The sequence below is a fragment of the Scardinius erythrophthalmus genome (assembly GCF_964197995.2).
Source record: "Scardinius erythrophthalmus genome assembly, chromosome: 25".
Taxonomy (NCBI): Eukaryota; Metazoa; Chordata; class Actinopteri; order Cypriniformes; family Leuciscidae; genus Scardinius; species Scardinius erythrophthalmus.
This window is the reverse complement of record NC_138245.1, coordinates 31,186,135-31,197,891: the sequence shown is the minus strand read 5'-3', so window position 1 is coordinate 31,197,891 and position 11,757 is coordinate 31,186,135. Positions and strand designations below refer to the sequence as shown.

The 11,757-nt window shown below is 36.8% G+C and overlaps 1 protein-coding gene across 1 annotated transcript in view; it reads right to left on the bottom strand.

Moving 5' to 3' along the window:
• The window catches only part of eml6 (EMAP like 6), a gene marked incomplete at its 5' end in the record, with an annotated part of 71,431 nt that overhangs the window by 29,686 nt on the left and 29,988 nt on the right, over positions 1 to 11,757 (bottom strand). The window contains 11 exons of the mRNA XM_081358346.1: positions 700 to 800; positions 887 to 980; positions 1,422 to 1,527; positions 1,765 to 1,951; positions 5,464 to 5,564; positions 5,736 to 5,842; positions 7,505 to 7,672; positions 7,791 to 8,000; positions 9,112 to 9,368; positions 9,446 to 9,583; positions 10,234 to 10,435. Of these exons, the coding sequence (XP_081214472.1) occupies positions 700 to 800; positions 887 to 980; positions 1,422 to 1,527; positions 1,765 to 1,951; positions 5,464 to 5,564; positions 5,736 to 5,842; positions 7,505 to 7,672; positions 7,791 to 8,000; positions 9,112 to 9,368; positions 9,446 to 9,583; positions 10,234 to 10,435 (1,671 nt within the window). The remainder of the gene's footprint in view (positions 1 to 699; positions 801 to 886; positions 981 to 1,421; positions 1,528 to 1,764; positions 1,952 to 5,463; positions 5,565 to 5,735; positions 5,843 to 7,504; positions 7,673 to 7,790; positions 8,001 to 9,111; positions 9,369 to 9,445; positions 9,584 to 10,233; positions 10,436 to 11,757) is intronic.

The window sequence follows — 11,757 nt, the reverse complement described above, 5'->3', positions numbered from 1 at the left end:
TCATGACGACTGTTTTTTATAACTCATCCTTTTAAATTATATTAAGCCTTAAAATTCTGCATAATTAAGGGCGTGGCCACTTTTGAGTGACAGGTGGATTCCCGCTGCTATGGTCATTGGTCATCATTAGCCGTTTGTCTGCTGTCTGTTAGCCGTCACGTTACCTCAGCTCATTGTCTGACTGTTAAAATAAATAAATTCGGGAGTGACGCTGCCAAGATGGCGACGGTCGGCCACGCCCACTTTAGGCTTCAAAAACGGTCTTCAGAAACCTACGGGTGACGTCACGGACACTACGCCCATATTTTTTACAGTCTATGACTTAAACCTACCAAAGTCCGTTGCCATGAGTTTTGGATTTTTGGCCATGAAGTTTTACGCATTACATCGGTTAATGGAAACGGCGTCATTTCGCAATGGTTTTTTTGTCGACATTAAGAAAAAAAACGCAAAAGTTTTGCGAATATCAGTAATGGAAACTCGCCTAGTGTTCGGCGAGTGAAATATATCTGTGTACCAGTTCAATACGTCATCAACTAGGCTTTATCGTTATTATCGTGGGAAGACTAATTCTTATCGTGAGGAGAATCTTTACCGGTATATCGCAAACGATAATATATCGCCAATCCCTAACGCAAGCGTCATATTAATTATTCACAATATTATACAGACAACTGGCATTAAAAGGAACATCTTTACCTGTGTGCAGCCAGAACTTGATGTGTTTCATTCCCACCGTGAGCAGTTTGTCCATGCGGAACGGGTTTCCTTTCACCACAAAGATCTTATCTTTATGTCCTCTATGGCACAGAGAGCGACAGATGTCTTTCGTGAGCAGCTCCGCTTGTTGCACACACTGTTTTAGCACTGAAAGGGTTTGTTTTACCTGGATTTGGCCAGTTTTTCGCCTTTTTTCCAGTCCCAGATGACTATGGAGTGGTCTTCGTCGATTCCCACAGACACTAGACTCTTTCCATCCGCTACATGGGACAGATTTTTCAAAGAGAAATAAGAGAACGTGACTTGAAAACGCATTAAAATCATCAAAAGTGACATTAAAGACATTTTTAATTCCATTTCAAATAAATGCTGCATGAAAAATGTATCATGGTTTCCACAAAATATATAAAATATCAAGCAGCATAAACTATTTTCAGCATCGATAATAATAAGAACCACTACAAATAATTGAGCATCATTTAAATAAAGAGATAATAAATCAAATAAATCATCATATTAGAGTGATTTCTGAAGGATCATGTGACACTGAAGACTGGAGTAATGATGCTGAACATTCAGCTTTGTTTAAGATTTGCATAAAAAAAGATGCATTGGATTACTTTGCTTAAAATAAGAACATTTTGAACTCAGATATTAAAAGCTTCTTATCAGATGTGAATGTATAGTGTGTGGAGTCTGACCTGTGAACTCTAGAGCACAAACCCCTCGCTGATGTTGACCCTTCAGGAGAGACAAACACTTCAGTGTCTGGATGTCCCACACATGGATGGCCGGATCTCGCCCCACCTGACACACACACACACACACACACACACACACACACACACACACACACACACACACATACACACACACACACACACACACACACACACACACACACACACACACACACACTTCAACATGTGCACGCTTTGTATGCTTTGCAGAGAAATGCAAACTGAATGCAACATGAATTAAAGCTGTTATCCTGACCCAATCCCATAGCGCAAAGCATCAGATTGTTTCCCAGACGTGTCTCACCTGTCCGGTGGCCGCGTAATCTTTCAGCGGGTGCACAGTGAGGCTCAGGATATCGTCGTCATGCCCGAGGTAAAAGCGCTGTGTGTGTTGCTGTCTGTTATACACCACGGCTACAGCCGCCACATGATACGCCACGTCTCCGGCCTGAGTGTAAAACAGATTATTCCTGCAGTCGCAGCCCCTGTACCTGAGACACACACACACACACGCAGAGAGAGACACGTCACATGACATGCGACCACTGGAGAAACTACATACATGCTGATAAACATGAAAAAAAATGCTTTTTATATATATTCATCTGAAAGTTAACACATTACATATACATACAATTAATATGTTCAACATTAGGCATTAACAAGCTACCATTTATCTAATTTGACATTAAAATTGATTCATTCTGTAAATATAAAATGTTATGTAATATAAAATATTTATATAATATAATATATAATACAAACCTTATAAAATATAAAAATATTTAGATTATATATAAGAAAAAGCTTATATTATAATCAGGGCTCCAGACTGCGACCAAATGGTCGCATTTTGCGACCAAAATTTGAGAATGTGCGACTGAATTTTACATCCAGTCGCACATGTGCGACCAGTAATTTTTTTTTTTACGTTAAACGTGGAAGGGGCGCGTCAAAGAATCCGGAATGTGTAGCAGGCCAATGAGTGTGAGAAGAATAGGGAATACGCTGATTTCACGCAGCCGCCATTTTGAAATCGAAAGCGAGGCTCCGGTGGGAAAAACCCCGGAAGTAAAGATAAACAACAATGCCTTTGGACTACCAACCTGAAGCTGCTGCCGCGATTTACACTTTTGGATGTTAATATCCAATATAGGATATGTATATAGTTCATTCCTGCTTCTTTTTTTACTTTCTGAATTATATAAAAAAATATTTTATTTATAAATGAATTTCACTATATATAGTCTAAAGTATGAAAGAAATGTATGTACAGTTTTAGAATTGACACAACATCATTAAACACAACAATACGCCATCGCATTCACGACTCTCCTGTGATTAAAGGCGACACTTCCGGTTTTCTTCCCACCGGAGCCTCGCTTTCGATTTCAAAATAACGGCTGCGTGAAATCAGCGTATGGCCACTGTAACTGGCTAATGTGTGGAGGGGGAGGGTCCTAGAGATAAGCGAGCGCGCGCAAGTTAAACGTCTGTGGGAAGGAGACGGAGACAAATATCAATGTCACGGACAGACCTATTTTTTTTACAGTCTATGGGACAGACACAGTCGGTCGGGTGATGATAAAGGCCTGAACCCACTATTTTCGGGAAGACTGGCTACGAAAATTCAGCTGGTTGAGGTACTGTAAGTAAGGTGACGAACTCCATGAGCTGCGAATGTTGCAGTCGCTACCCCAGAACTACGGGGAAATAGAAGTTTGCAGGCACTTCGCAGTTTAAACACAAAACGCATCTCAGCCTCAAGCAGAGTATTCCGTGACATGTTATTAAATAAAATGAAAAAAAACTGCGCTGCGCTACTCATTTCTACTTCATAGACCGTTTAATAGTTCGAACCAATAATAGACAGCGCAGAGCTTCTCTCGCCAGTCGCGGGCCAATCGCGATCACGCGAAACAGTTACATCGTGGAGATCCAGTGAAGAAATCCATTGAGTTCGCGACAGAATTAATAACATTGCTGCGAGATCCAGTGAGAAACATTCAGATTTGACGCAGAATTCTCTGTTATAAACCATATATCAGATCAAACAGCGCTGACGTGGAAACCAGGAGAAACATGTGCAATGAACGAACAAGTTATAGAAGGCTTTAGGTCCACAGATCAGCAACATTCACCATGGATTTAATGTAGTAACACCACTTACTGTAACTATGGTATATTGTGTTTATAACAGTAGCCTACACATCTTTTTCCAGCACTTGAAAACTATAATATCATATTTAAATGTTATTTTTAATGTGTTGACCAAAACATTTTTTGTTCATCCTTTAAAGATTGTCCCTATTTATAAAACTAAAAGTTTCAAGAAGTAGGAAAACTCACACTTATTTAAAAAAGAAAAGAAAAAAATATTAAATTACTATTGTAAACATAGCTGCAGAGGACGCTTATTGGCTATTTTCACTCCCTAATATCTATTTTGTCACTCATTTTGCTTTTGAATTATTAAGACATTATGAATGATAATAATTAAAGTTAACTTTATCTATACACCTCAAATTTAGCTCAGTGCTTTGCTTTGTCATCCCACAGTGCTACCAAATACTTTCTGTAGAACTTAGTGCCGCTGCCCTCAAATGTTAGTCTGGAGCCTGTGATCTTAAAATAAAACTGCACCATTTCTGCACGTTAAGGCTATTTATTATCAAAGCATTTGTCAGTAATACAGTTATTTTGGGGGAAAATGTGAATAATTGCATTGTAAGATGATTTAAGGTGCGCCCCTAAATTTTCTGCTTGTGCTCCTAAAATTTTAAGTCAGGGGCTACAGCGCTCCTAATAAAAAAAGTTAGTCAGGAGCCCTGATTATAATATAAATATATAAATATTATATAGATAGTATGAGTATATATTATATATTTTTTTAATATGTATAATTTATAATTTATGGATTCATTAAGTAAATACAAAAGTATATATCAATTAAACAATCAATTATGAAATATACACGTGAATAAACAGATTGAAAATTTATATGTTTAACTTTGTTAATTTTTTGTTAATTTTTGCTAACATTTATCTAATTTGACATTAAAATGGATTTATTCTGTAAATATAAAATCATATAATAAAATACTATATATATATATATATAATTATATTTAATATATAGATTATATATTACATAATATATGTTTATTTCTAAATTGTGATTTATGCATGACATTTTATATTCTAATTTTTATTATATGTATATATATATAAATTATATATTGAAAAATACAATATATATTAAAATATAAAAATATTATGAGTATAAATTAGGTAAGGGATAATGTATAGTGAGCCGGTTGTTATAGTGAATAACAACCCCGACAGGCTGAACGGGATCCCGACGCGAAGCTATACATTATCCCGCTTATTACACGGCTACCTACAAAATAAATAAATAATTTGACACAAATTATTTATTTAAAAAGGAGTTTATTGATTTAAAAACGATTGTATTGCTTCCGCTAAAGAAAATAGTCCGTTCCGCGTCCATAGCAACGCACTGTTTTTCATGGCAACGGTCTGTTATACTTCGCAGCGGTCTGATATCAAGAAATAACAGACCGCATTCTACATTGGAATTCAGCCAAGCCATGTAATAATATAATATAATCAATGGATAAAAATAGAAATCCTTAATGTATATATATATATATATATATATATACATATATGTTTAATTTTTTTAATTATTAGTATTTTTATAAGTAATTATATTTATAAATTTGGATTTATACATATATATATATATATATATATATATAAAACATACATATAGAAATATATTATGAATTATATATAAAAAATTCTAATACATAAATAATATGAGAATATATTGTATATTATAATTTTTTAATAAGTATAACAAAAAAATCACTGTATAAAAATCTAAATCATATAAACAGATTTAGATCGGGTGAGTGGGTCACAGATGTGGACACACACTGCTGATGTCAAACACATGATGAGGTGTGCAGTGATGTACCCGTGGACGAACTGCAGGCGTAACCCCTCGTCTGGAGCTTTCTGCCTCTTCAGAGATCCGGCCAGTTTCTTCTTGAGCTGAGGAAGATCTTCCTTATACACCTGAGGGCGGATCAGGACAACAGTTACTGGGAAAATCCGCACGCAACACTTTCAGAGATTCAAGCATGAAGGGCAACAGTAGGGAAGCGTCCAGCCAATCAGCTGTGAAAATAATGAGGAACGGGATTAAAGCAGCGGAGCATGTGTGTTACATAACACCCTCATTCTTGCCTGACGCTCGTAGTTCATCTGGGCTTCCTGCTCGATGTCTGAGTCCAGTTCGGGAACGTCGGAGAGGTCGGAGTCGGATTCGCCGCTGTTGGAGTCGGCGTAACCCTCTGTGAACGGAAAACACTGTCAAAACTCCAAATTATAAGAAGAAATCGTTAGAAAGTGCAATTTTTGAAATATACTTGAGAAAGATAAAAAAAAAATTTGTTCAGGACATCTTATTTTTTTATTAAGAAGAAAATGTGGGTTTTAATGTTATCTAATTGATGCCAGTAGTTTTTGACTGATCAACGAAAATTATAAGAAGAAATCGTGATAATGTTCCTAAAGTGCAATTTTTGAAACATACTTGAGAAAGTTCTCAAATATTCTCAATTTTTTTATTAAGAAGAAAATAACAGGTTTTGGTGTTATCTAATTGATAAAAACTCGCTGATCAACTGATCAATTGTTTTTCGCTGTCTGCAGATTACAGTAATTATCATGATATGATATGATAATACTTAATTGTCCGAAAAAAAATTCTTGCATCACAGTATCTAAACATATTCACAAACTATGTTCACAATTACTAAACAAAAAATTAAATAAAAAACATTACAAAGATATAAGCATTCACACTATTTTAGTCATATAAGTTATTCTAACTTGTAGAGGTTATTTATGATGATTTTAAAAACATCAATTTCATTTTGTCTTTAAATTTTAAATGTCTTTGTCTAAAAATAAGAACATTCTAAAATGTTTTTGAGAATACAAAATATCATTAACTTTTATGTTAGAAATTTTTTGAATTTTATTTTAGTTAGAATTCTATTCTGTTTCATCTTAGTCTAAACTTTCAAAATATTTATTTGCAAATGTAAAAAAATAAAAATGCAACATTAAATATTCAATACTCATTTCAATTACACTTTATTTTAAGGTGTCTGTGTTACTTTATATTTAAAGCCCCCCTGTGGTGAAAATCCAGCTTTTAATGTAGTTTATGTGTGTATGTGGTGTTTTTAATCTGCTTTAACTGCTCAGACACACGCTTTGAAATCGCTGGTGTTTCTGACGTCACAAACTACCTTGTAAACCAATCAGATCAACGTGTGATCGTCAACCAGTGGATCTCTGAGCTGAGTGAGTGAAGGCGGGGCTCTAGTCATTTGCATATTCATAGAACCGCGCATACTAAATGAGGCAAGGGTGTCGAGTTACATTCAAGATATTTTAAGAACATAAGGAAAAAACACCTAAATATGTAATTTTGGTGATCAAAAATGAGTTTTAAGGGATACAATTATTGACTACAGGGGGCTTTAAGTATAATAATTAACTACATGTACTTACTATAGGGTTAGTTGCATGTAATTATGCATAATTTATAGTTATTACTACATTAACTACATGTAAAATGTGTAACAAGGACACTGTAAAATAAAGGGTAGCACTTTACAATAAGGTTCTTAGTTAACATTAGTTAATGTATTAACTAACATCAACTAATTATGAGCAATACATTTGTTACAGTATTAGTTAATCTTTATTAATGTTAGTTAATAAAAATCCAGCTGTTCATTGTTTGTTCATGTTAGTTCACAGTGCATTAACTAATGTTAACAAGATTTTAATAAAGTATTAGTAAATGTTGAGATTAACATTAACAAAGATTAATAAATGCTGTATTGTTCATGCTAACGAATGTAGTTCACTAATGTTAACTAACGAACCTTATTGTAAAGTGTTGCCCTCATTTCTATTGAGTTTAAGGATTAGATCACCTTGCAACAGTGGCTCCAAAACACCATTCATGACTCCTTCCGGCAGAAACCTCCACTGAAACACGGAGTGATCCGCTCCGCCCGTGCTCAGCACCCACTGCAGGTCATGTGACCAGCGCACATTGGTCACATGGGCCGAGTGGCCGATGTATTTCTTGAATTTGGCAGCTAAAAGAATCAGAATTGTTAGCGCACACACTGGATTATTTGTGCTTGGATCACAACGGGATAAGTCTGGATAACTAAAGTAAAGCAAAGTAAACATTATAAACCGGCTCAAGCTGACCTTTCTTAAGACACGGGAATCTGAAGAGCTTGACGAGGCCGAAGTCGTCGCCCGTCACCAGAACGGCACTGCTGTAATTGGCGTCCACAGAATTGATGTCATTGACGTTGGAATATTTAGGCCAGATGCCGTTCACCTCCGGCCCGAGAACACAAGTCCAGGTCATCCAGTGGATTCCTTTGGCTTCCTCCTTCGGCAGGAACTTACCGGCTAAAAACACGGAACAATGGATCATCTTCAATTACACTGTAGTCAAGTCTCCTTCATTTATACAGCGCTTTTAACAATACAGACTGTTTCAAAGCAGCTTTACAGTGATAATAGGAAATTAAAGTAACAGAGATTAATTTGGCTTTAATCCAAAAGCATCTCCTCCTCTTCCTCTTTCAATGTGCAAAATGTGTTTGAGTCGGACAGATCAATACTGTACAAAGAACATCAAATAAATGTAGTCTTTTCTGTTCACCAAATGCTTTTTAATGTTCGATATCGCTTCAATGCAAATGAACAAGCGCGCCGTTATTTGTTGTGTAGTGACGTGTGTGTTCAAGTTAGCCAGATATGAGCAATTTCTGCATAATACACTGTATTTAATACATGTGACCCTGGACCACAAAACCAGTCACATGGGTAATTTTTTTAAATTGAGATTTATACATCATCTGAAAGCTGAATAAATAAGCTTTCCATTGATGTGTGGTTTGTTAGGATAGGACAATATTTGGCTGATATACAACTATTGTAAATCTGGAATCTGAGGCAAAAAAAGCAAAACATTGAGAAAATCTCCTTTAAAGTTGTGCATTTATGTTCAGGATTATGCAGCATTCACTCACAGAAATACATGTTTTATATATTTACAGTAGGAAATTTACTAAATATCTTCATGGAACATGATCTTTACTTAATATCCTCATGATTTTTGGTATAAAAGAAAAATCTATAATTTTGACCCGTACACTGTATTGTTGGCTATTGCCACAGATAAACCCGTGCGACTCGAGATCCAGGGTCACATATATGATGACTCACAAGTTGAGTATTTGCGCTAAATCTGCACAGATTTGTCTTAAACGAACTTCACCAGCAAAGTGAGTAAACATAGTAAACATAGTTGACAGGTGTTCATCGACATTATCACAAAAATATGAACTGTTTTCAACATAATCAGAAATGTTTCTTGAGCAGCAAATCATCATATTAGAATGATTTCTGAAGGATCATGTGACAGTGTCTAAAGTGTCTCTGTTAATCTCAAACCCTGTGTATAACACTGAAAACATGAAGCGTTGTGTCATAAATGGCGTGTGAAGGATCTTACTTGGCATCCTGTAGAAGAACCGTTCTCCAGCGCCATCGTTGGTCTGCAGGAACCGGCTGTCCACGGACCAATCCAGGTGCGTTATGAAGCATGTGGACTTGTTGCACTCCCCCACTTTTTTATAGCGTTGGGCCACAGCGTAGATGTCCACAAACCCGTCGTTGGAGCCCACGGCCAAGTAAGATCCATCGGGAGAGAACTTGAGCTCGTGAATGACCTCCTTTCTGTCCTTGATGTGGACCACCTCCGTCATGTCCCTTAGACAGCAGGAGAAACCCTCAGCTTCTGCATGTGCATCTGAAATAATGAAGTGTGGTGATCTACATTCAGTTACCTGACCCGGAGAACAGTGAAAGAGCCGTCCTTCATGCCGAGAGCGAGCTGGGAGCCGTCGTTGTTGAAGGAAACACTGCGGACGGCCTCTTCCATGTTGCAGCGAGCGATTAATGTGTGTTCGGATAAACTCCACAATCTGACGGCACAAACAACAGGCTTTCAGATGAAATTAACCCAATACCACCTCTGTGCCCCCATACCACATCGTCCTCTTATTTATATATATATTGTTATAGATTTTTACTATTTATGTACCTGTATGTATGCATGCAAGTATGTATGTATGCATGTATGTATGTTCGTATGTATGTATACAGTATATATACTGTATATATACATATATATACACATGTATAAATTATATATTTTTTATTATCTTCTCTATCTTCTTATATATTCTTTTATTATCTTTATTATCTTATTCCTTTTTTATCACATCTTTGCTATTGCTATATATATATATATAGTATATAAATAATGAGAATTGTTCAACATATATATTAGGAAACGTATAATAGAGATATACACATACTCAACACAATTTTACACACACACTTCACATAATTACACGTACATCCCTTCTGTTTTATGTGTTTTGTATTGATGGTATCGTCTAACTGTATTCTGCTTTAATAATAAAAAAAAGGTTAAAAAAATGGAAGAAAAGTAATTTATCAGAGACATAGTGAAAGATGAAAATGAAAAGGGAAAACCCCAAACATCACATTTCTAGCTCCGTTCTACAGTGTGAGCTGATGAGGAATAGAGGGAATGCTCTGGACTGACCGCACGGATCGATCGTCGCTGCCTGTGACGGCCAGAGGTTGTTTGGGATGCAGGTCGAGTGCCCAGAGTTCCCCTTCTGAGTGACCCTGCATGATCAACAGCGGCTTATCTCGCTCTCGCACCATCACCTCGAAGATCTCGCTGTCCTGAGTTCCTGCTAGGATCCGGTCCGCTCTCCAGCACACACTGCGGATGGACAGACCTGGAAGAGAAAGAGTCATTCAGGGGTGTGTTTCCCCAAAGCATCGTTAAAGTTCCATCGTTATCAGCAGTTCAACGAGTCGGTGTTTCCCGAAACTATAGTTCCAACGAACATTCGTTAAAAGTTGTGTGTCTGAACGACAGATCTCGACCTGTGGTTAGAAGAAGAGTTTCTAGATTGCATGACATATGCATGACATTCAGTGCAACCTGTGTCTTTTATTTAGAATACATACAAATGTCATTTACGTCTTTGAGTTTGTCAAGAGATTTAAAGCGTCGTTTTTGAAGAGTGCGCATGTGCGAACGTCCTCAAGTGCGCGAGAACGAGCCTATGATTGAACCTGGAAATAAAGCAAAATAACTGAGAAAAATGAGAAATAGTCCTCAGATGCCATGTCTGTAATGTATAGCAAAACATCTAGTGTTAATTCGATCTCAAACAGATTCATTACAGTTTTTCTCGATTGCTTAAACACTATAACCAGGCTTTTGAACTAAAAATTCAAAACCATAATACCATTTATCAAAAAGCACACCCATTTCACTAAACTATAAACACTATTCCCTGTTTTGACACATGAGTCAAATTTGTTGAACTGTCACTGCAAAACTCTACACACAAATCCCTTCATTTCTCATTGCCTACACCATGTTGTCATGTATAAAGCACTAGCACTCAATATTGTTCGCTCGAGTCAGCACAGCTTCAGCTCAGTTAGCACACAATTACCCAAGTGGAAACACTAAGAGTCAAAATTGAACACACATCAATCAGAACCTTCAATAGATATATAAAAGGGCCCAGATCAGTTTATTGAGTTTTGGAACAATGGATCCAGAAAGACATGAAGGAAGAGATCGAGGAGGGATAAGGAGGAGGAGGAGGAAGGGCAAGAAGACAAGCAGTCTCAGATGAAATTCAAGCCACTCTAGTTGCCCATGTCTTTATCAAAGGTATGACTATGAGGGAGGCTCGGCTACGAGTAAGGCCAAATTTGAGTTGCTTTACCGTCGCCTCGAGAACCTTCAGGGAGGTGTGGTGGCAAACAAAATTATATCACTGAATAAGAAAGTGACACAGTGTGTGACAGTGAAGGGAGGGCATCCTTCATCCTTTATAGTCTTGACTCCCAGAATGTTATCTTTCTAGGCCAATGATGGTATTTGGAACATTCTTAGATGTGTTCATTATTGTCTCCTTGAGTGGAGGCCCTCCTGTCACCTACCAACACTATTTACCATTCCAATACACTTCCATATTAGAATAAGGTTTGTGTGTGCTCTTTCACTGTCATATGATGGTCACACACATCTTACAGT